Raw genomic sequence first — 26,610 nt, 5'->3', positions numbered from 1 at the left:
GACGGGAAATCGCCTTTTCAGCAAAATCCCGCCAGCAGGGCTCGTTCTTCGCCACTTCGTAGTTTGGCCAGAAGAGTTCGAGACCCTCCGGCCGAACGAAACTGACGTCAAACTCAGACGAACCGTAGGGGTGGATCAGGGCAAAGATGTCACTCGCCCTGAATTCTATCTGTAGGAGGAGCTCAACCACTTTAGCGCGAGGCGGGCACGCATCCTCGCCCCTCCAAATCAGACAGACCACATTCCTACGGTTATTGTCCTGCCCGGGTGTCGGGAGGGACCAGACCACCTCCCCATTCTGCTCTCGGAAAGCCCCCAAACCATGCCTCTCTATCCAGAAAGACAGGTCGACCTCACCCCTTCCCTCTACCTGGATCGACCTGTCGCCCCTACGCAGAGCCTCCAGGAGGCGCTGTTGCAAGTAACCCCAGGGGCCAGACGGAGATGGGGACCCCACCGAATCCCCGGCAGCAACACTGGCATAGCTCCTAGGAGCAGTCACTGCCGGGGGGGCAGCCGGACCAGACCCAGACCCAGGAGCACCATTCACACCACAACTCCCATCATCCATACCAGATGTTGCATTCACACCACCACTACTCCCACCATCATTCACTCCACTGGCACTCCTCCCAATCACAACACTACCACCCCCATCATTCTCACAACCTGCACTCACTTCCTGCCTAACATATCCTGGGCTGGCTGGGACCTGTAGTACTGCCGTTTTTAATACAGGTTTTCTTGCTGGCTTAGCTGCCGCTGGGGTCAACGCTGATGGCTCCTCCTTCATAGGCGATGTTACCACCTGAGTCTGGGGCTGCCCCACCGGGCGCACCCCAGCTCCTCCCACAATGCCACCACTAGGCTTGCCCGACTGCTCAGGCTCTGCTGATGACACTGACGCCCGGACACTCCCCCGGAGTGCCCTGCAGCGCCCGCAGAAACCACAGTACTCGGGGGACCGCCCCCCGAGCACACGGACCGACCTTTCTCTGCTTCCGACGCCCGGACACTCCTCCCCCTCACAGGAGAGTACCCAGCAGCGTCGGTAGTGCCCACAGCACTCGGGGAACCGCCCCCCAAGCACACGGCAGCATAGCTCTTCTCTGGCATTTGGACATGCCCCCCGCCACCCTGGGGCGTCCCAGCAGCGCCAGAGTTGCCCAACATGAGCCCATCCTGCCCTTCCCTACCGGCAGGACGGGTGGGCTTCATATCTATTGCGTCCATAGCCATTTCAGACGCCATTCTATACCCCCCTTGCTACCCCCCACCACAGGAACGGCGTCTTGCAGTTTGGGGGGCTCAGCAGCCTGAACCAGCTTTGCAGCTGACCCAGACTGCTGGAAAGGTACGAACATGTACTGCACAGATTGTTGGGTCGTCTGCTTCTTTGCTTTACGCCTGACTTTTCCATCCTCGCACTGATCTTCACCGAAGGTGAAATTCTGGAGGTGGACTGGGGATTCCTGCATGACAATTGCCCTCAATAAACCCCCAGCCTCACTCTCCACATCATCCTCCTCACTGTCAGCCACTTGGGCCGGCTCTATGTAGCTGTCCTGGGTGTCACAGGGCATAGGAACAGACACAGCATCCTCCACCACATGCGCTCCTTCCTCTACCTTCTCCTTAACTCCTTCACTGCCATCCTCACTATCTTCACCGCCACTACTCTCCCCATCATCCACCTCAACCTCCACCTTACCTGGGGATTTCATGGCGGCAAACCTTTCATCATTTGCCAGCTTCTCTCTTAGGAGACCGCTGCCCTCCAGGATCTCTGCCTTCCTCTCCTCCAGCTTGGCAATCTGGGCTTTCAGGGCTGTGATCCTTTTCTTCAGCTCAGGCTTGCTTCTCCTGGACCCAGAGTTTGCCAGACTCTGAGTCCCATGCAGATCTTCTCTTGCAAGCCTGAGCTCTTTACTGCAGCGGTCATATTCCGCAAAGCGTGCGGCCATGCGGGAGCAGTAGGTCTCACTTGATTCTTTGGGGCCTCTTTCAGCCCACATCTCCAAACTCTTCCTCCTTGTTTTCTTTCCACCACCAGATCTCTGGCTGGAACCCGTTGCCGGAGGAGCAGAGCTTGCATTGCTGCAGACTCTGCTGGATCTTCTGCCTCCGGCTGGAACAATGGCTGTAGCAGTTTTCTCTCCACCCCCGCCAGCCTTGAAGAACGGGGAATGGAGGCCTGAGGCTCCATGCAGGAAAGCTCTCCCAGGGAGCCTGCCACACCCCTGGGAAAGCCTTGATGTAAAATGCTGCTTCTCTGGAAGTCTGGAGCTCAAAAGAGACACACCCGACAGCTTCTCACACAGAACTCCTCTGGACTACAGGATGTGCTCTGTGCTGACACCTCTGTCCATGTCAGGAACTATCCAGAGCAGGAGAGGTTTGCTATGGGGATTTGCTCCTGCTATGGACAGTTCCCCTTTAAGTTTAATCACATGGTTAATCACATGGCCTCAGAATGGATAATATTCTGTTGTTGATTTTTACTTACAGTGTGCTTATATTTCACAGTAGTATTGATACTCTTATTATTATTTTTTTAGTGCACCTACATTCCTGATTGTAAGGAAAACTATACAGAAGTGGAAATGAATATACAAGAAATTCAAGGAAAATTCAATAAGTCATCTTCATTTACTTGTTACTTTGATCCAAAGGGGAGACAGAAGAGCATTATTTTAATGAGGAAGTTTGGACCCCAAAAGATGATTTCATACTTTTTCTGGCCAACATCAATGTTTACTGTTGGACTTTTCGTTGTTATTATTGTAAAAATAAGTCACTGTTTTGCTATGGTTTCTGTGCAAGTAAACAGAGCAAATACCTGATTCTATGAATTGTTTCTCATGATGCAGCCCATGTGTACATGCTACCCCTACATACTTATGGTATTTCTAACACAATTCTAATAACAGTCAAAAACACATAAAAACTATAGAAAATGACTGAGCACTATCTCATCTATATGTTGTAACATAATACACAAATAAGTAATTTGTTGATGATACAGAAGTCTATGTTGATTTTGTTAATACTATACAATTTATTTACCTGTTACTGATCTTCTTAAAATAACATGAGCGCATGGATGATATACAACAAGTAATGTGAGTGAATGAGTTGGCTGTCATCAGTGTTTTGGCAATGGTCTTTTCCATACGCCCAATTAAAGGGGTACACCGGCCCTGAAACATCTTATCCCCTATCCAAAGGATAGGGGATAAGATGTCTCACCGCGGGGGTCCCATCGCTGGGGACCCCCACAATCTTGTGTTCGCCACCCACCTGTTTGAGCTGCACCCCATGGTGCCAGCTCACAAAGAGCTGGGTGGCAACCACGGGGACGGAGTATGGTGACGTCATGACTCCGTCCTCGTGTGACGTCACCCCCCGCCCCTGCTATGCAAGTCTATGGAAGGGGGTGTCACGCTCCCTCCCATAGACTTGTATAGCGGGGGCGGGGGGTGACGTCACACGGGGATGTAGTTTTGCAACAGCTGGAGGCACACTGTTTATAAAACACTTTCATAGCAGGTCAATTTTGGTTTTAAATATGCTAAAGAATTATTGCAGATTTTCCTCATGGACTTCAATGGGGTAGTGGAATTCTGCAATAAATGTGCAGTATGGCAGATTTTACTATAACCGCAGATCTACAGCAAAATCTACAATTGTGGATTTTTAACACATTGTTTCCTTTATAATTTGCATAATTCACTAAAATTAACAGCAAATGGTCTGCAAGAAGCCTGCAGACAAAATAATATGTGTGAAGGTGTGTATGTATTTTTTACATGTATTTCTTTTAAGTGAAGGCTGTGAATGAATCTAAAACATAAAAACGTATAAGTCTTATTCTTCATTCTTATAAAGTTTATATTTTGGATTTCAAAATGCTATGCAAATATATTTGAGGTCTATGCATAGAAAAAAATCTACATTTTTGGAGGACGTTGCTAATCAATAAATCTTCACACAAAGTTTTCAAGTCAGTTAAAGAAGAAGTATATAGAAGTATATAGCCATTAAGAATTGCTCCCCTTTAAGCCCCAATGACTACTATTGCATAACAAGGGCATCTCTGTTTTCATAGGGGAGACACATCATCACGCTTATGATGTCATATTCCCAAGATGGTGGCCATGGAGTCCATTGTTACCCTTAGGGTAAAAATACATGATCATATTGCATTGTGGTTGACCGCTGGCACGAGATTCGAATGAGAGGCACCTCCCCCTTGGAAAGTAAATTGAGTGGAGATGCATAAAAAGTACATGCACTTCATCACTCACAGTACAGCACAGAAGCAGAGAACATCAGTAATCCCTGCTCCTGTTATCACAGCGGTGCAGTGCTTACACTGCAATACCTATCTAACTACTGGGGGGGGGGGGGCTAAAATATCTATCTAACTGATGGGGAGCTGTAATATCTATCTAACTGATGGGGGGGCTGCACTACCTATCTAACTACTGGGGGGGCTGCAATACCTATCTAACTGCTGGGGGGGCTGCAATATCTATCTAACAATGGGGGCTGCAACACCTATCTAACTGATGGAGAGCTGCAATGTCTATCTAACTGATGGGGGGCTGCACTGCCTATCTAACTACTGGGGGGGCTGCACTACCTATCTAACTACTGGGGGGGCTGCAATACCTATCTAACTGCTGGAGAGCTGCAATATCTATCTAGCTGATGGGGGGCTGCACTACCTATCTAAATACTGGGGGGGGGGGTGCAATACCTATCTAACTGCTTGGGGCTTCCCTACTTATCTAAGTACTGGGGGCTTCAATAACTATCTAACTACTGCACACTTTGGGGGGCGGAAGAGGATAGAGAATTTCCTTACCTATGTAACTGGGGAATTTACTACCTAATTGGGAGGGGGGGGCAGCAAAATGTACCTTCACCTGTGTAGGCTAAAATCCTTGCACCGGCCCTCCTTTGAGTTTCTGCTGTTATCCTGCATTTAAAAAAAAATTTTTTGTCAGTTTTAGCAATTACACCCTAATTACTAAATAGCAAAAATTGCCACATATTAAAAAGTGCAGGTTACCAGCAGCATCTTAGAAGCAGTAACTGCATATGACCATGTAAGCACCACACAATCGAATCATGTGTTTTTACCCACTGTGCCTTATTAACAAGTGTACTGCCCCATTCATATCTGGCTTTATTTTATACTTTGGTTTTCTGGGAGTAGTATAGTCATTTACTAAATAATTTATTAAAATATTCAAAGCAATTTTGACACCTTGTTAACCTGCACTAATCCCAATAAACAGGGATATAGTGTAAGTGAAAGAGATATAATGCACTCTGCATCCGAGATTTGCTTTCTTAGATCCAGGCTGTATACAGACATCATTGCTAATCCCCACCCCCCACCCCTCCCCGCGCAACAGCGTTTTCCTGCCCTCGTCGCACACCCAATTCATAAATATTCATACTCTTCGCTCATGTGAGTACAAGGTTGAAGGGCATATGGGAGCAGAAAGAAAGGAGACAGGGAAGTTCTGTATACCAACTCCCTCCCCCATTGCGTTGCGTTGCGGTGCAGTGCGGTGCGGAGGGGGGGGGGGCTGGTGGGGTAGCAATGATGCCTGTATACAGCCTGGATCTTTGGACCATGGATCCTGGAGAGTTATACCTCTTTTTAATCAGGTTCACGTGCACTATAACCCTGTGTATTGAGTTATGTTTGGGTAAACATAGTGTGAGAAAAAATGGCAAATAAAGCACTAAAACAGGACCATCTGCTTTTGTTTCCATTACAACTGTCAATCTGGCTGGATTGACAGCGTCTGTGTTTTTGCAATTGAAAGGAAATATGTTAAATAAAGTACTAAACCAAATAACATTTCTGAGCCTTGGTTATTCTTACAACAGACAATACCCTTTGGTTGGATTCAATGTTTAGTTGCTTTTTTTGTGACAGGTTGTTACTAATTTAGGGCAAAAATCACGCAAAATGTCGAGCTTAGATGATACCTTAAAGTTTATGGCAAAATATTGAACATAGTCTTCAGACACAGCCTTTAGGTTTTGCTGTGTTTTGTGGTAAATTTTTGTCTCTATGCGGCACGCTCTGAGAATAGTATTTACCTACTACTATTCCTGTAAGTGTCTCTATTGGGCTTTAACCCTTTAACCCCTTAAGGACCCGGGGTTTTTCCGTTTTTGCATTTTCATTTTTTCCTCCTTACCTTTAAAAAATCATAACTCTTTCAATTTTGCACCTTTTGTTATCCTCCTCGCCTTCTAAGAGCCATAATTCTTAAATTTTTCCATCAGTTGAGCCGGGCCTGTCTTTTGAGCAACCATTTGTACTTTGTAATTACACCTTTTGTTGTACCATAAAATGTACGATCATGAGAAATGAAGAAAATTGTACTTTTGAGGGTATTTGTTTTTACGCAGTACATTTTACGGTAAAACTGACATGTTATCTTCATTTTGTGGGTCAGTACAATTATATGCTTTTCGATTAGTTAAAAAGTACCTGTCACTAAATGAACATTTCTAAACTAACTCAGGCTATGATCCCTAACTACTCCTAACACTCCTCTCACCCTTAAAAATTTCAGAGCATTAAAAAACTCTGTATCACACCTTTATTCTTGCTCACATAGTGCAGTCTCCCAGCAGGAGAAACTGGGCATGTCCCAGCAGGCATGACATTACTGAAGCCTGCTGTGGGGATCACTTCCGTCCAGGGGCGGACTGACACCATTCAGGGCCCCCAGACAAAATAAAGCAAGGGCCCCCAGCAAGACTCCACTTCTGGCCCCACCTCTGCCCCGTCCCTATTCCCACCCAGTATGTACATGAATATTTGCCATAGAATAGGGGCTGCAGTGCGCTTGAGGCTATGGTGTACTTTGAGGGATGGCAATGCCAATCACCTTAACTACACCAAGCGCTTAAAAACATTGAACTATCATCCTCCTTTTTATTCCAACTTGGGATTTCTATCTGTGATACCAAGTCCAACTTGGCTCCAGCCTCCACTCACCTTAACCCCTTAAGGACACATGACGTTCTCATACGTCTCCATTTCCGAGTCCTTAAGGACACATGACGTATGAGAACGTCATGTGTTTTACCGGCCCCCCGCAACCATCTGGAGCGGAGCCGGTCCCCGATGCCTGCTGAAATCGTTCAGCAGGCATCGGGGCATATCGCCCAGGGGGGTCATTATGACCCCCCATGTCGGCGATGGCCGCAGATCGCTGGACAATTCAGTCCAGCGATCTGCGGCGGATTCCGGGTCAATCGGGTCTCCAGTGACCCGGTGACCCGGAATTACAGGCTGTTCGGGGCCGTCTCCGACGGCCCCGAACAGCCAGAGCCAGCAGGGGTGAGGTGGCACTGGTGCCACCTCACGATCGCCCTGATTTGTCGGCCGGATTACCGGCCGACCAATCAGGGCGCCTGCTGCGGGTGTCACTCCCGCAACCCGCTCCGCCCCTCTTCCGGAGGACGTGAGCGGGTGCGGGACGTGCACCCCGGGTGCTGGGGACCCCGATCCCCGGCGCCCCTGTTGGGATCGGGGCCCCAGGAGCAGCGGCGGCGGCGGAGACGACGAGGGACTGACCTGTGCGGCTGGATCGTTGGAGGTGAGTGACAGCCTCCTGCTGTTGCTTAGCAACAGCTCCCAGCATGCAAAAAGGGCATGCTGGGAGCTGTAGTTATGCAACAGCAGGAGGCAGACCACCACAACTCCCAGCATGCCCTTATGGGCATGCTGGGACTTGTAGTTTTGCAACAGCTGGAGGCACATTCTTTCTATGGAAAAGTGTACCTTCAGCTGTTGTGTAACTACAACTCCCAGCTTGCACAATCAGCTAAAGTGCATGCTGGGAGTTGTAGTGGTGCATCTGGTGGTTGCATAACTACAACTCCCAGCATGCCCGTTGGCTGTCGGTGACTGCTGAGAGTTGTAGTTTTGCAACAGCTGAAGGCACACTGAGTTAAGTAGCAAACCAGTGTGTCTCCAGCTGTTGCATAACTACAATCCCCAGCATCCCCAGCCAAAGTAGTATGCCTCCAGCTGTTGCATAACTACAACACCCAGCATGCCCTTCCGCTGTCCGTACATGCTGGGGGTTGTAGCTTTTGCAACAGCTGAAGGCACACTGGTTGCAAAACACTGAGTTTGTTACCAAACTCGGTGTTTCACAACCAGTGTGCCTCCAGCTGTTGCAAAACTACAACTCCCAGCATGCACTGATAGACCGTACATGCTGGGAGTTGTAGTTTTGCAACAGCTGGATGTCCCCCCCCCCCCCCAATGTGAATGTACAGGGTACACTCACATGGGCGGAGGATTACAGTAAGTATCCGGCTGCAAGTTTGAGGTGCGGCAAAATTTCTGCCGCAGCTCAAACTGCCAGCGAGAAACTACTGTGAACCCCCGCCCGTGTGACTGTACCCTAAAAACACTACACTACACTAACACACAATAAAATAAAAAGTAAAAAACACTACATATACACATACCCCTACACAGCCCCCCTCCCCTCCCCAATAAAAATGAAAAACGTCTGGTACGCCACTGTTTCCAAAACGGAGCCTCCAGCGGTTGCAAAACTACAACTCCCAGCATGCACTGATAGACCGTACATGCTGGGAGTTGTAGTTTTGCACTGATTTCCCCCCCCCCCCCCCCAATGTGAACGTACAGGGTACACTCACATGGGCGGAGGATTACAGTAAGTATCCGGCTGCAAGTTTGAGCTGCGTCAAATTTTCTGCCGTAGCTCAAACTGCCAGCGAGAAACTACTGTGAACCCCCGCCCGTGCGACTGTACCCTAAAAACACTACACTACACTAACACGAAATAAAATAAAAAGTAAAAAACACTACATATACACATACCCCTATACAACCCCCCTCCCCAATAAAAATGAAAAACGTCTGGTACGCCACTGTTTCCAAAACGGAGCCTCCAGCTGTTGCAAAACAACTACTCCCAGTATTGCCAGATAGCCGTTGACTGTCCAGGCATGCTGGGAGTTTTACAACAGCTGGAGGCACCCTGTTTGGGAATCACTGGCGTAGAATACCCCTATGTCCACCCCTATGCAAGTCCCTAATTTAGGCCTCAAATGCGCATGGCGCTCTCACTTTGGAGCCCTGTCGTATTTCAAGGCAACAGTTTAGGGCCACATATGGGGTATCGCCGTACTCGGGAGAAATTGGGCTTCAAATTTTGGGGGGTATTTTCTGCTATTACCCTTTTAAAAAATGTAAAATTTTTGGGAAAACAAGCATTTTAGGTAAAAAAAATATATATATTTTTACATATGCAAAAGTCGTGAAACACCTGTAGGGTATTAAGGTTCAAATTACCCCTTGTTACGTTCCCCGAGGGGTCTAGTTTCCAAAATAGTATGCCATGTGTTTTTTTTTTGCTGTCCTGGCACCATAGGGGCTTCCTAAATGCGGCATGCCCCCAGAGCAAAATTCGCTTTCAAAAAGCCAAATGTGACTCCTTCTCTTCTGAGACCTGTAGTGCGCCAGCAGAGCACTTTTCACACCCATATGGGGTGTTTTCTGAATCGGGAGAAATTGGGCTTCAAATTTTGGGGGGTATTTTCTGCTATTACCCTTTTTAAAATTGTAAAAATTTTGGGAAACCAAGCATTTTAGGTAAAAAAAAAATATATTTTTTTACATATGCAAAAGTCGTGAAACACCTGTAGGGTATTAAGGTTCACATTACCCCTTGTTACGTTCCCCGAGGGGTCTAGTTTCCAAAATGGTATGCCATGTGTTTTTTTTTTTTGCTGTTCTGGCACCATAGGGGCTTCCTAAATGCGGCATGCCCCCAGAGCAAAATTTGCTTTCAAAAAGCCAAATGTTACTCCTTCTCTTCTGAGACCTGTAGTGCGCCAGCAGAGCACTTTTCACCCCCATATGGGGTGTTTTCTGAATCGGGAGAAATTGGGCTTCAAATTTTGGGGGGTATTTTCCGCTATTACCCTTTTTAAAAATGTAAAATTTTGGGAAACCAAGCATTTTAGGTAAAAAAAATATATATTTTTTTTACATATGCAAAAGTCGTGAATCACCTGTAGGGTATTAAGGTTCACTTTACCCCTTGTTACGTTCCCTGAGGGGTCTAGTTTCCAAAATGGTATGCCATGTGTTTTTTTTTGCTGTCCTGGCACCATAGGGGCTTCCTAAATGCGGCATGCCCCCCAAAAACCATTTGTCGCTCCTTCCCTTCTGAGCCCTCTACTGCGCCCACCGAACAATTAACATAGACATATGAGGTATGTGCTTACTCGAGAGAAATTGGGTTTCAAATACAAGTAAAAATTTTCTCCTTTTTATCCCTTGCAAAAATTCAAAAATTGGGTCTACAAGAACATGCGAGTGTAAAAAATTAAGATTTTGAATTTTCTCCTTCACTTTGCTGCTATTCCTGTGAAACACCTAAAGGGTTAATACACTTACTGAATGTTTTTTTGAATACTTTAGGGGGTGTAGTTTTTATAATGGGGTCTTTTATGGGGTATTTCTAATATGAAGACCCTTCAAATCCACTTCAAGACTGAACTGGTCCCTGAAAAATAGTGAGTTTGAAAATTTTGTGAAAAATTTCAAAATTGCTACTGAACTTTGAAGCCCTCTGGTGTCTTCCCAAAGTAAAAACTCATAAATTTTATGATGCAAACATAAAGTAGACATATTGTATATGTGAACCCAAAAAAAATATATTTTGAATATCCATTTTCCTTACAAGCAGAGAGCTTCAAAGTTAGAAAAATGCAAAATTTTCATTTTTTTCATCAAATTTTGGGATTTTTCACCAAGAAAGGATGCAAGTTACCATAAAATTTTACCACTACGTTAAAGTAGAATATGTCACGAAAAAACTATCTCGGAATCAGAATGATAACTAAAAGCATTCCAGAGTTATTAATGTTTAAAGTGACAGTGGTCAGAATTGCAAAAAACGCTCCGGTCCTTAAGGTATAAAATGGCCTGGTCCTTAAGGGGTTAAAGGGGTACTCCGGTGGAAAATGTTTTCTCTTTTTTTTTTTTTTTAAATCAACTGGTGCCAAAAAGTTAAACAGATTTACAAATTAATTCTATTAAAAATTCCTAATCCTTCCAGTACTTATTAGCGGCTGTATACTACAGAGGAAATTCTTTTCTATTTGGATTTTTTCTCTGTCAGAACCACGGTGCTCTCTGCTTACACCTCTGTCCATTTTATTAAATGTCCAGGGAAGCATATGTTTGCTATGGGGATTTTCTCCTGCTCTGGACAGTTCCTAAATTGGACAGAGGTGTTAGCAGAGAGCACTGTGGTCAGACAGAAAAGAAATCCAAAAAGAAAATAATTTCCTCTGTAGTATACAGCCGCTAATAAGTACCGGAAGGATTAAGATTTTTTAATAGAAGTAAACTACAAATCTGTTTAACTTTCTGGCATCAGTTGATTTAAAAAAAAAAAAAAAAGTTTTCCACCGGAGTACCTGCCTTTCACCACTCACTACATGATGGCACAGTCAGATATATAACTCATATCTCTGACTGTGCCATCATATAGCGAGTGGTGAAAGGCAGGTAGAAAATAGCAACTAGTCCATTCATAAGCCACAGACTTTACCTTTTTTGCCCCCTGCTTGGGTGAGGCTGAGGCGTCTTAGATTTATAACAGTAATAGCACAGCAGCACAGAGTATCTCTGGAGTGAACTGTAGTGAGGCAGACTGTCTGCCTCACTACAGTTCCTGCCAGAAATACTCTGTGCTGGTGGGAAGCCTACTCCATCTTCTACCTGCCTTTCACCAAGCAGGGCTCTGTACACTGAGGACAAAAAGGGCTCTGCACACTGAGGAGAAGCAGGGCTCTGTACCCCGAGGACAACCAGGGCTCTATACCCCGAGGACAAGTGGGACTCTGTACATCAAGGACAAGCGGGACTCTATACACTGAAGACAAGCGGGGCTCTGTACACTGAGGACAAGCAGGGCTCTGTACACCAAGGACTAGCAGGGCTTTGTACACCGAGGACAAGCAGGGCTCTGTACACCAAAGACAAGCAGGGCTCTGTACTCTGAGGACAAGCAGAGCTCTGTACACTGAAAACAAGTAGGGCTATGTACACTTAGGACAAGCGGGGCCCTGTACACTGAGGACAAGCGGGTCTCTGTACATTGAGGACAAGCAGGGCTCTGTACACCAAAGACAAGTGTGGCTCCATACACTGAGGACAAGCGGGGCGGGCGCACTGGACCACAGCGGCGGTGGCAGCAGCAGTGAACTCCGGTGCTGATGTGCTTAGATGTGAGGTGTGACCTAAGCGCCTGTCCAAGGCAGCCACTGCGGTTCTCTTAAAGGGCCGCCGCTACAGTGGCTGTCTGGGAGCGAAATAACAGTAACAGCTCTGCGCCTGGCTCTGACATTGCGGCCGCGACGGGCCCTTTCCCCATGCTGGGCCCGGCTATTTAAAAAAAATATACATTTTTTTTAGATTTATATGATATGCGGCAGACAGCAGGCCCTTTTCCTGACCAGGGCTTTGGACAATGCCCGAATGGACCGGCCGGTCAGTCCGCCCCTGCTTCTGTCCTCGTTGCAGTGATGTGACCTCAGGCTCTGTGCATCTTCAGTTAGGCTCTTTGCAACTGTCAGGTCACCTGCTAGGAGGAGACCAAACTCAATGTATTAATTATGGCAGGGAACAGAACAGTGCCACCTAGTGGACGTTTTTTCTATCACATTTTAAACATATTTATGTTGATCATTTTAAAAGCAAGTGAATGGGAAAGTGTCTGCTAGTTACACAAGGAACACTATATTAAAAGTTTTATTTGGTGACAGGTACCATTTAACAAATACGTGCTATAAGAAGATGGCAGCACTCACCAGGTAGGTTGCAGGAAATCTTTTTATTTAAAGTGCAGACACAAGACATCTTAGTGCGTCCGGACACGGACGCCAAACAAACGTTCACAGGTGACAGCTGTTGCGCGAGCATGGAGCACGGTTCATCAGACCTCTATTTAACAAATATGATGGCTCACTTTTTATGCCTTTTTTTCTGGGATGTGATATGACAAAAACTCAGCAATTTCAAATATGTGAATTTATTTTATTATTTTACATTTGTTCTTAGTAAAATGGGAAAAGTGGGTCATTTTTTTCATTTTTATTGGAGGAGAGGCTTATTCACATTTTTATTTGTCCATATTGGGGACTATTTACTGAAGTCTTTTTATTGGTAATACTGTTTAATGCTATGCATAAGCAAAGCACTGATCAGTGATATTGCCAATTTACTTCTATGGTCTGCCAGAGGCCATGGAAAAGGTAAGGAGACTTCTGGCCGCCATCTTGACTCCTCGGACCCCGCTATGGCGCCAAGGGGGAACTAATGTGTCCTTGTAAGGGTGCATTCACATCACGTATTGCCCATACGGCCGTGTCCGGCTGAACCTCATTCGCTAAAATGAGCCGACATGAGTCAGATAGTGCCCCGTATCTGGTTTTGTGACCGGACTAAAAACCGTAGTATACCATGGTTACAAAACCAGATACAGGTCAAAGATGGTCCAACCAGAGTCACTATCTAACTCCAACAATAAATATAGGAAAACAGTCCTACTAGGCTGGGGATGAAGGTAAAAATATAAGAACGTAAAAGAGAATAAGAGGAATAAAAGAGAGCAAAAATGAAGTAAAGAGATGGTGTCCAATGATAAAATAATATTTAATAATTAATAGGTACATGCACAGTCTTCAGCAGGGCCCTTCCCCTGTCAATAAATAAAAATGCTAAAAAAATAAGCTAAAGGATTAATGCAAACATATTTATACAGTATTTCTCATATAAGAATGTTCATGCAATACTAGGTGCTACCCCTTGGGACAGGTCAGGGAAAATAGGACGTTCAGCAATTTAGGCAAATAAAGTGCTGCAGGTGCTGGAGTCAGTATAGTCTTTCCACAATTAAAAGTCACTATCTAACTCCAATTGGCTCATTTTAGTGAATGAGATTTGGCATTGATCCGGCTGGGATACGGGAGCGCCCGGTTTTGACAGATTATTCCAAAATCATGTTTTTTTTTTCCCCCAAACCTAAGGATATATATATATTAATATGAGAAGTTACAAACCAATAATAGGAAAACCTCAGATAACTTTTGAAAATCAAACTTTTTTGACTGAAACAGAAAGTGATAAATATCCTTTATTTGTTATATGGCATGCCAAAAAGCTGATATATTGGGTACCATGGTGACTGGAATTGTTACCTGACAAAATTTAACCCCTTAACGACGCAGGATGTATATTTATGTCCTGCGCCGGCTCCCGCGATATGAAGCGGGATTGCGCCATGATCCTGCATCATATCGCGTCGGTCCCGGCGCTCATCAATGGCCGGGACCCGCGGCTAATACCACACATCGCCGATCGTGGCGATGTGCGGTATTAACCCTTTAGAAGCGGCGGTCAAAGCTGACCGCCGCTTCTAAAGTGAAACTGAAAGTGACCCGGCTGACCAGACGGGCTGTTCGGGACCGCCGCGGTGAAATCGCGGCGTCCCGAACAGCTGACCGGACACCGGGAGGGCCCTTACCTGCCTCCTCGGTGTCCGATCGACGAATGACTGCTCCGTGCCTGAGATCCAGGCAGGAGCAGTCAAGCGCCGATAACACTGATCACAGGCGTGTTAATACACGCCTGTGATCAGGATGAGAGATCAGTGTGTGCAGTGTTATAGGTCCCTATGGGACCTATAACACTGCAAAAAAAATGTTTAAAAAAGTGTTAATAAAGGTCATTTAACCCCTTCCCTAATAAAAGTTTGAATCACCCCCCTTTTCCCATAAAAAAAATAAAACAGTGTTAAAAAAAATTAAAATAAACATATGTGGTATCGCCACGTGCGTAAATGTCCGAACTATAAACATATATCATTAATTAAACCGCACGGTCAATGGCGTACGGGCAAAAAAAATTCAAAGTCCAAACAAGCGTATTTTGGTCACTTTTTATACCATTAAAAAAATGAATAAAAAGTGATCAAAAAGTTCGATCAAAACAAAAATCATACTTCAGATCACGGCGCAAAAAATGAGTCCTCATACCGCCCTGTACATGGAAAAATAAAAAAGTTATAGGGGTCAGAAGATGACATTTTTAAACGTATAAATTTTCCTGCATGTAGTTATGATTTTTTCCAGAAGTGCGACAAAATCAAACCTAAATAAGTAGGGTATCATTTTAACCATATGGACCTACAGAATAATGATAAGGTGTAATTTTTACCGAAATATGCACTGCGTAGAAACGGAAGCCCCCAAAAGTTACAAAATGGCTTTTTTTTCGATTTTGTCGCACAATGATTTTTTTTCCCGTTTCGCCGTGCATTTTTGGGTAAAATGACTAATGTCACTGCAAAGTAGAATTGGCGACACAAAAAATAAGCCATAATATGGATTTTTAGGTGGAAAATTGAAGGGGTTATGATTTTTAAAAGGTAAGGAGGAAAAAACGAAAGTGCAAAAACGGAAAAACCCTGAGTCCTTAAGGGGTTAACATGCTTTTTGGAGTTAGTGATACAATATTTCCTTTTGATGGTATTAGGTAGGTATGTTATTAAAGTATACCTTGAATTTTATTGCACTCCTAGATAGAAATACATAATAGAGTATCTAATTCATACCTCCCAACTAAAAGAGGAAAAGATGGCTGCAGCAAATGTTTAAATGGTTCTACAGCACGTAGAACATAGCACGTAGTGTGACAGTACTGTGACGTGATGTAAATGTTGTGTTCATGATGGCAGCCCAGTAATGGAGAAAGAAGGATCATGATAAATCCTGGAATCTTTGACTCTTTCATTGCATCCAGAATGGTTGTGAGATCAATTTATAACGTCTAAACATTTTTTTATGTACTGTATCTTTTGTAATATTTTAAGGCAACTCTAAGCTTGTGAGCTAGTAAAATAGTTGCTTGGAAGCAACATGCACTGCATATACAGAATCTCTGTTATCTCACTGAAAAGTCATTGAACAAACAGACATGTAAAATCTGCCAAGTTGGCCACTTCCTCCAGATGGAAAACCTTTTGTAAGTACAAATGTAACCATTGCCAAACAGCTCTGACAGATGCGATACACACAGTTGTTACTACAGTATATATTTTCTGTGACTCCCTATACTATTAGTGTAGGGTGCCACTAAACATACAGGAGCAATGATAGTGTACGTTCGCAGAGAATGTGTATGGCAACCCAGAAGTAAGTGACAATGCTGTATGTATCTTACACTCATTCTCTGAGCTATGAACTTATTGTGGCACATTATGCTATACAGCATAGGGCACTAGGAAAAGTACATACAGGAGAAAGGTCTCTTGTTAAAGGCAGAAAGCCCTGCTCCTATATGTACTGATGTGCTCTATGCTATCAGCACCTAACAAAAAGAGTACCGTAGTGGATCACCAATAAAATTGGTTACATCTGTAGCTTTCCTATAAGTCAATACATGACCCATTAAAGAGACTTGAAACATGACAACATGCAAGGAAACAGGAGAAAGGGATACGAGCCCCTAGTGTAATATGTTACACAATGTGAATAAAACCCGGTGGGGTTGCGCTAAGAGCACAACACCTCAGATGGCTTCTAGTATCAGGATCTGCTGCTACAGTTCGGCCCGTTGAAGCTTGACTATCCCCGTATAACAAATTAGTAGCAAGGGAAAATTAACTTTCTGCAGCGCCGATCCCCTTAAGTCACACGTTGGCATCAATAAGTATTATTAAAATCATTTATTAGCGCAAAGAAACTTGTTTCCAGTCCGGAACGGCCTCTTCATTAGGCAGGTGCATACGTACTAAAACAACAGTGTCAGCTGAAATGTACACAGTACGTATTGTTGAAGGTTACGTCTATTAAGGTATTCAGAGGGATGGAGTAGCGTTTCTGAACAGAATGGACATTAAAAACAAAGCAGTTTACATAAAATGAGTAGCAGGTCAGTGATATATATATATATATATATATATATATATATATATATGCTGATTACTCCTAAAATACATAAGCAATTTGTAATACATAACAGACTGAGTAAAATATTACTGTAGTCCACCCGAGTGCAAGCATTTCAGCAGAGGGGAGGCGGAGCGGGTTAGGCAGCCTATAACTCTATGATTCAAGCACTGTATTGGTGCTCTACATGTCAGCGCTTCCCCACTGTAGCTAAGTTCAAGAGGAGGAGGCAAGGCAACCCCGGGTCTTATTTTGGTATCGGTACTCCGTTGTTTTAGCGGAGATGCAAGGAAGTGAATCATAATGATTTAAAATTAGATGCTGTGGCCTTAGACACTACGGCGCTGAGAGCTACATCGTTGTAGCAGAGTTTAAAAGGGGCAGACCTCACTGAACATGGCACTAGCGCTATAGTCTCAAGCTCTACAGCGCTAAGAGCTGCATGGTAGAAGGGGCGGATCTCACTATTTTCAGTGCTGGAATTGAAAACATTTTACAGGTGAGAACCAATGGGATGGCTTTATTCCTTAAATAAAATAAATTATATAAGAGATATGTAAAAATTTATGGAGAGCTATTCACCTTTATGTATATATATTTAATTAATTACTCCCCAAGATTATGGTAATTTAAAACACATAAATGGGGGGGGGGGGGGGTGCAATTTTATGGAGCAAAGTGACCCCTTATATTATAAGAGTGATTTGGGGTACATACAATATTGCCCATTATTAACAGAAGAATTTCTATACTAGGATAGTTTCCGCCACTTAATTTAAGCCCTTAGGCTGTAAAGAGTTACATTTAAAAATCCAAAAGAAGCTCAAACCTGTTGGACCTGTGTTTGTATACAGCATCAAAAGGGGTAACCATAAACAGGTTTCTCACTCCATTGTGACTAATGGTACAATGCCTAGACAAGCTGTGTAAAAGAAACCCTGTTTTAACATTGAATCTATGTTTGTATATTCTATTTCTCAATTTCTGCGTAGTTCTGCCAACATAGTGTAGGCTGCAGCAGCATTAAACCAGATATATCTCTAATTCTGAATCACACGTCAAATGATGTTTAATTTCAAAATATTCACCTGTTGCTATTGACCGAAAAGACTGACAATTGTGTGTTATTTGACAGTAAAGACAACAGTTTTTGCCACATCGGAAGCTTCCTAACCTCGTTACCCCAGATTCTTTACCTTGCTGTTGTTTTAGTTAACTGGGAGCCAACAAATTCATTAATGACAGAAAGGTGAGCAAAGGTTGCTTTGGTAATCAGCCTTTTAGAAACTTGGCATTCTCCAGAATATACCAATTCTGCAAAAAAAAATATTTTTAATAGTTTGAGATGAAGAACTATATGTTGTTATAAGGTTACAGTCATACTTTCCTGCTATATCTTTATTTCACACAATGGTTTTAGATGCTCCTCCTGAGTTAACTCTTTTATTCTGCTAAAGGCATCTGCTAATAATCGAGGATGATAGTTCTGCTGTAAATCTCTTTCTTAGAATATCAGCTTGTTCCTTAAATACTTGGTTATCGGTAATTTTTCCTCACCCTTTTATACTGTGAATAGGGAACATTTTTGGGCCATTTTTTATGATGGCTAATGGAGAAATCAATGTAACTATTTGTGTCCACTTTAAAAAAATAAAATAAAAAAGTGGATGTGACAAACTGCTTGTTGTCATGGGATATCACTAAATCCCAAAATTCGATTCTATTCTATTTCTGATTCTGGGCCCCTCCAAATAAAAAACAAATCATCAATATATTGATAGTAGCAGAGGATGTGCTCTCTTAAGCTGGTATTTTCCCATATGTACTGGGTTTCAAAGGCCCCTATAAATAGATTGGCATATACAGGGGCTACTTTGACCCCCATTGCAGTGCCTTTCTTTTGATTGTAAATATTATCATTATAAGAGAAAAAAATGTTCTCCAGAATTTTCTTAAGGCCTACCAGTAAAAACTGCTGCTGCTTTTCAGACATTTCTGGATCATTAACCAGGAATTTTTCAACTGCACTCAATCCACGTGAGTGTTCAATATTTGTATACAAAGAGTTGACGTCACATGTCACCATCATGAATGTGAAGTCCCAGGTTTTGGCGGGCAGATGCTGTATGAGCTGAGAAGAATCCTGAAGAACATCTATATAGTGGGCTAAATTGCTTGTAGGTGAGTTAGTGTAGGCTATGATGGGCCTCTCAGGGGGTTGTGTAAGACATTTATGAATTTTTGGCAGAAAATAAAAATATGGATGGTTTTGATTTTTGACAGAGAGGAATTGATATTCCTGTTTGTTGAAAATGTTTACTTTTTCTCTGTCCCTGCCTATTGCCCATCTATCCCTAACCCCCTCACTGCTTCTACATTTTTTTTACTATATTAAAAATTCCTTTTTGTCTGCCTGGTAGTGTGCTCACTTACCAGTAGTCAAGCAGACTTCCCCAGGAGGTGCGACATCACTGATGCCTGCTGGGGGGGCCTGCTGGGGGGGCCTACTTCCACCCTTAGAGCTAGTGGCGGATGAAGCTTTATTGACCTTGCCCCTAAAAAATCCCCATTTTTTTCCTGAGGCATACTATCCTCAAAGCACAACAAGTAATTGGGGTTAGTCACACTCAATGAGGCTCTGTGTAGAGAAGGTACCAACATGGATGAGTTACCAGAATTATCAATGTGACAATGTCACCTCCTAAGTTTCCCTCTATATTGCCAGCTATTATTTCTAGTTCCCTGATCTCTGGGTCATCATGTACCGATTAATCGAACAATTGTTGGAATGTATTAGGGGGCTTTTTTCCTTTTCTGTTTTCTGTACATTGGAACTCAAGGGTGAGATTTGTGTCCCTAAACGGTTTCCTTGAAATACAACAGGGCTCCGAAGTGAGAGAGCATCATGCACATTTGAGGACTACATTTGGGATTGCATAGGGGTGGACATAGGGGTATTCTCTGCCAGTGATTCCCAAACAGGGTGCCTCCAACTGTTGCTAAACTCCCAGCATGCCTGGACAGTCAGTGGCTGTCTGGAAATGCTGGGAGTTGTTGTTTCGCACCGGCCAGATGTGCTGCTGTTAGAATACTTTTCATTCATAGCGCTGCAAAGGCATATGATTATAGAAGTGCTGTGGGAGCCAGACATATGGATATATATCTGACCCCTGCAGCGCATCTATATACAGATGCCGCTGTAGCACTATGAATGACAAGTATTCTTTAACCCCTTCATGACCCAGCCCATTTTCACCTTCAGGACCTGGGCATTTTTTTAAAATCTGACCACTGTTACTTTGAACATTAATAACTCTGGGATGCTTTAACTTATCATTCTGATTCCGAGATTGTTTTTTCGTGACATATTCTACTTTATGTTATTGGTAACATTTCACTAATATTTGCATCCTTTCTTGGTAAAAAATTTAAAAATGTAATGAAAATTTAGAAAATTTTGCATTTTTCTAACTTTGAAAGTCTCTGCTTGTAAGGAAAATCGATATTCCAAATAAATTACATATTGATTCACATATACAATATGTCTACTTTATGTTTGCATCAAAAAATGTACAAGTTTTTACTTTTGGAAGACATCAGAGGGCTTCAAAGTTCGGCAGCAATTTTCCAATTTTTCTCAAGATTTTCAAAATCGTACTTTTTCAGGGACCAGTTCAGGTTGGAAGTGGATTTTAAGGGTCTTCATATTAGAAATACCCCACAAATGACCCCATTATAAAAACTGCAGCCCCCAAAGTATTCAAAATGACATTCAGTAAGTGTTTTAACCCTTTAGGTGTTTCACAGGAATAGCAGCAAAGTGAAGGAGAAAATTCTAAATCTTCATTTTTTACACTCGCATGTTCTTGTAGACCCAATTTTTTTTATTTTTACAAGGGGTAAAAGGAGAGAAATCACCCTAAAATTTGTAACCCAATTTCTCTCGAGTAAGGAAATACCTCATATGCGTATGTCAAGTGTTCGGTGGATGCACTAGAGGGCTCAGAAGGGAAGGAGCGTCAATGGCATTTTGGAGAGTGAGTTTTTCTGAAAGGGTTTTTTGGGGGGGGCATGTCCCATTTAGGAAGCCCCTATGGTGCCAGAATAGTGGACCCCCCACATGTGACCCCATTTTGGAAACTACACCCCTCATGGAATTTAATAAGGGGTGCAGTGAGCATTTACACCCCACTGGCGTTTGACAGATATTTGAAATAGTGGACTGTGCAAATGAAAAATTGTATTTTCCATTTTCACAGACCACTGTTCCAAAAATCTATCATACACCAGTAGGGTGTAAATGCTCACTGCACCCCTTATTAAATTCCATGAGGGGTGTAGTTTCCAAAATGGGGACACATATAGATATTTATTGTTTTACGTTTATGTCAGAACTGCTGTAACAATCTGCCACCCCTGTGCAAATCACCTCAAATGTACATGATGTACTCTCCCTTCTAGGCCTTGTTGTGCACCCCCAGAGCCTTTTGCGCCCACATATGGGGTATCTCCATAGTCGGGAGAAATTGCATTACAAATTTTGAGGGTCTTTTTTCCCTTTTACCTCTTGTGAAAATGAAAAGTATAGAGCAACACCAGCATGTCAGTGTAAAAAATTTAATTTTTATACACTAACATGCTGGTGTAGACCCCAACTTCACCTTTTCATAAGGGGTTAAAGAAGAAAAAGCCCCCCAAAATGTGTAAGGCAATTTCTCACGAGTACGGAGATACCCCATATGTGTCCCAAAACTGTTGCCCTGAAATACGACAGGGCTCCAAAATGAGAGAGCGCCATGCGCATTTGAGGGATTTGGGATTTGCATAGGGGTATTCTATGCCAATGATTCCCAAACATGGTGCCTCCAGCTGTTGCAAAAATCCCAGCATGCCTGGACAGTCAATGGCTGTCTGGCAATACTGGGAGTTGTTGTTTTGCAACAGCTGGAGGCTCCGTTTTGGAAACAGTAGCGTACCAGGCGTTTTTCTTTTTTTTTGGGGAGGGGGCTGTGTAGGGGTATGTGTATATGTAGTGTTTTTTACTTTTTATTTTAGGTTAGTGTTAGTGTAGTGTAGTGTTTTTAGGGTACAGTCACATGGGCAGAGGTTCACAGCAAGTTTGCCGCTGGGAGTTTGAGCTGCAGCGCCAAATTTGCATCATCTCAAACTTGCAGCACTCACTGTAAACCTCCACCCATGTGAGTGTACCCTATACATTCACATTGGGGGGAGGGGGCAAACATCCAGCTGTTGCAAAACTACAACTGCCAGCATGCCCTTTGGCTGTCCGTGCATGCTGGGAGTTGTAGTTTTGCAACAGCTGGAGGCACACTGGTTTGGAAACACTAAGTTAAGTAATAAACTTTCAAGTGTTTTGCAATCAAACTTAGTGTTTCCAAACCAGTGTGCCTCCAGCTGTTGCAAAACTACAACTCCCAGCATGCATGGTCTGTCAGTGCATGGTGGGAGTTATAGTTTTGCAACAATTGCAACAGCTGGAGGCACTAAGGTAGGAAACGGACAATGTTTCCCAACTAGTGTGCCTCCAGTTCTTGAAAAACTACAACTCCCAGCATGCCCAGGCATGCTGGAAGTTGTAGTTCGGCAATATCTGAAGGATCAGATGTTGCCGAACTACAACTTCCAGCATGCTTGGGCAGTCTGGTATGCTGGGAGTTGTAGTTTTGCAACATCTGGAGGTCCACAGTTTGGAGACCACTGTATAATGGTCTCCAATCTGTGCTCTTCCAGATGTTACAGAACTACAACTCCCAGCATGCCTGGACAGACTGAGCATGCTGAAATTTGTAGATTTGCAACATCTGGAAGAGCACAGATTGGAGACCATTATACAGTGGTCTCCAAACTGTGGACTTCCAGATGTTGCAAAACTGCAACTCCCAGCATGCACAAAAAGCCAAAGGCTGTCTGGGCATGCTGGGAGTTGCAGTTATGAAACTCTCAGAGGCAGCGGTGAGATCGCTTTACGGCGATCTCACTGCTGCCAATGAAGATGCCGCACTGCTGCCGGAAACTCACCGCCGGGACGCAGCGCCGCCGGGACCGCCTGGAGGACGCCGCTCGCACCGGGACCGCTCGGGACACCGCATGGCCGGGTAAGTGATGCCGGGGGACGGGTCAGGGACACTTAGCAGAGCGGAACGCTGCTATCAGCTAGTCAGATTTGACTAGCTGATAGCAGCGATCGCTGGGAGGGGTGGGGGATGAAACCCCCCGTGGTCGCATGGTAAGATGGCTGGCTATCAGTGATAGCCACCATCTTAACGGGCTCTGCGGGATGCCGCGAGTAGCGGCAAAAATGTTCATGACGTACCTGTATGTCATGGGTCGGGAACACCTTCCCACTCATGACGTACAGGTATGTCATAGGTCGGGAAGGGGTTAAGCAGCCCATCGCACCGGCCAGATGGGCTGCTGTAGAATACTTTTCCTTAGTTATGATAGCGCTATGGGGGGGTGAACATATATGTGCTGCAGGGGGAACATATATAAATGCGCTTCGGGGGGAACATATATAACTGCGCTACGGGGGAACATATATAAATGCACTGCGGGGGAAACATATAAATGCACTGCGGGGGGAACATATATAAATGCACTGCGGGGGCAAGATATATAGAAGACTTGAATGGGATTTTGTAACAGACGTTTAACATCCGTTTTTAAAGCTTTTCTAACGGACACTTATAACTGATCCTTTGATGGATGAATTTTATAGTCTGAAAGGGGCCTTGGTTTACCTTTGTGGAATAGTACGGATCATTACTGAGCAGGCAGACTAGCTCAGCTTGCAGGTACACAGCCAAGGGTTTCTGAGGCTTCCCTCTCATCTGAACATATCCCCTCCCTGTGTAATTTCCTGATCTAGTTTTTACTAAAGACAGATTTCCCCTGACAGTAGGCAGTAGACAGCAGATTACGGAAAAGATAAAAAATTGGATACCAAGTGGCCAAGACTTAGTAGAGCTGTATTTCTGTGGAAGGAAGCCATGTAAGTGATAGCCAGAGAAAATCAATTAACTCATTAAGGACTCCGCCCATTTTTACCTTACAGGGGTACTCCGGTGGTCAATGTGTTTTTTCATTTTTGACTTACCCTATTTGTTTTGTTTCATTTCTATTCTTGTTGTTTAAGCTGCTCTATTTTTGTTCTTCATTGTCTTTTTATCCCCATCTATTTCCTGTTTCTTGCTGTGCTGAAAACTACAAATCCCAGCATGCCACATGCCTTGCTGGTTTGGGGCGGCTCCTTTTTTTTTGTTCCGCCCTTTACCCATCCTACTATTTTCCCGGGGCTGCCCCCTTACACACAGCACACTAATATAAATCAGCCCTGGTTGGGATACACTGTCATACACACACAAAAGGGACTAAAACTCCCAGCATGTGTGATTCAGGAGTCTTCAGTATAACACCAGCATGCTGCCTCTGTAGTCTCCTGGGGGTTGAAGTTCACCACACCTCTGTAGGACATACACCAGTGTTTCCCAACCAGGATGCCTCCAGGTGTTGCAAAACTGCAACTTGCAGCATGCCCTGACAGCCTTTGGGAATGCTAGGAGTTGTAGTTTTGCAACAGCTGGAGGCACACTAGTTGGCAAACACTGGTGTAACATGATGTGTATGCTGAATAGGCTAGAACAGTGTTTCCCAACCAGTGTACCTCCAGCTGTTGAAAATCTACAACTCCCAGCATGCCCAAAGTCTGTCAGGGCATGCTGGGAGTTTTAGTTTTGCAACAGCTGGAGGCACACTGGTTTGTAAACACTAGCATACACACACATAACAGGGACTACAACTCCCAGCAGGTGTCATTCAGGAGTCCCCCCCCCCCCTTCACATATAGAGATAATTCCCAGTATGAGATTTATTCCCCTGCAGTCCATACATCCTCAGCCCATGCACCTTGTCATCCTCCCCTTCAGATAACACTTATCTTCTCTGTGTCCCTTCTCCTGTGCAGACCTGCGTCCTCAGAAGCAGTGTAGGGGGAGGGGAGGTGAGGAGCTGCGAACTATGGCTTCTCCTGTGCAGACCTTCGTCCTTAGAATACAGAGCAGGGGGAGGGGAGGTGAGGAACTGTGTACTATGGCTTCTCATGCAGACCTCTGGGAGGGAGGGGGGGGGGGGTGAGGGGGCATGGCTTATTTCTCATACAGACAGAGAAAAAAAAAAGCTATGACATCTTGTCCACAGCAGACTCAGAACATGGCCATTGTGGACAACAGTAAAAGAAAACACTCTAGAGAATTTCCTGCCCAACAAGCTGGTAAGCAAAACACACACATGCTGCCAAAACATATAACACATGTATATTGCAAAAAAACAAAACTTGCAAAGAAGATGCCATATAGTCAAAAAATTAACCACCGGAGTACCCCTTTAAGGACACAGACTTTTTTTTGCAAATCTGACCTCTGTCACTTTATGCTTTAAAGGGGTGCTCCACAGCTGCTATATGAATCACAGGAAGTTCTTTTCTTTATGAATTCCCTTTCTGTCTCACCACAGTGCTCTCAGCTGACATCTCTGTCCATGTGAGGAACTGTCCAGAGCAGGAGAGGTTTTCTATGGGGATTTCCTGACATGGACAGAGGTGTCAGCAGAGAGCACTGTGGCAAGACAGAAAAGAAATTTAAAAAGTAAAAAGAACTTTCCCTGGAGCATACAGCAGCCGATAAGTGTTGGAAGGATTTAGATTTTTAAAAATAAGTAATTTACAAATCTGTTTAACTTTCTGGCACCAGTTGATAAAAAAAAATGTTTTCCAGTGGAGTACCCCTTTAATAACTCTGGGATGCTGGTACTTATGAATTTGATTTCAAGATAGTTTTTTCGTGACATATTTTCGTCAAGAGGTAGGTGGAGAACAGCACTGGACCTATTCAATGTGCCTGTGGTCACGTGGACTGTCAATCCAGCAAACAACGATAGAGAAAGGCTGTGGTCTTTGCATTTCTCTATGATAAATTTTTGTTGATACTTGCATCATTTCTTGGTGAAAAATTCTAAAATTTCATAAAAAATTTGAAAATTTAGCAATTTTTAACTTTGAAACTCTCTGCTTGTAAGGAAAATGGACATGACAAATAAATTATATATTGATTCACATATACAATATGCCTACTTTATCATGGCAGTGACTTTGAAACGCCTTTCTGTAAGAAATCGCCCATAAATGACTCCAGAGAGCACCATGAACATTTGAGGCCAAATTTGGCGATTTGCACATGGGTGGCTGATAGTTACAACAGTTATGACATAAACGCAAAAGTAAAAAAACATCCACAAGTGACCCCATTTTGGAAACTGCACCCCTCAATGAATGTAACACGGGGTGAAGTGAACATCTACACCCCACTGGCATTTGACAGATTTGTGGAACAGTGGACTGTGCATATCAAAAATAAAAATTTTCACGGACCACTGTTCCAAAAATCTTTCAGACACCTGTTAGGTGTAAATGCTCACTGCACACCTTGTTACATTCCTTGAGGGGTGTAGTTTCCAAAATGGGGTCACATGTGGGTGTTTTTTTTT

The 26,610-nt window shown here is 43.9% G+C and overlaps 1 protein-coding gene across 1 annotated transcript in view; it reads left to right on the top strand.

Moving 5' to 3' along the window:
• Positions 1-3,166, top strand: part of KCNMB1 (potassium calcium-activated channel subfamily M regulatory beta subunit 1) — a 64,708-nt gene extending 61,542 nt beyond the window's left edge. Inside the window, exon 4 of the mRNA XM_056516524.1 lies at positions 2,559-3,166. Coding sequence (XP_056372499.1) covers positions 2,559-2,843 — 285 coding nt within the window. The 3' untranslated portion in view covers positions 2,844-3,166. The remainder of the gene's footprint in view (positions 1-2,558) is intronic.
• Positions 3,167-26,610: the final 23,444 nt, after the last annotated feature.

This window comes from Hyla sarda, chromosome 4 (genome assembly GCF_029499605.1).
Source record: "Hyla sarda isolate aHylSar1 chromosome 4, aHylSar1.hap1, whole genome shotgun sequence".
Lineage (NCBI taxonomy): Eukaryota > Metazoa > Chordata > Amphibia > Anura > Hylidae > Hyla > Hyla sarda.
Note: the sequence above shows the minus strand (reverse complement) of the source record. Positions and strands in the feature narration are given on the sequence as shown.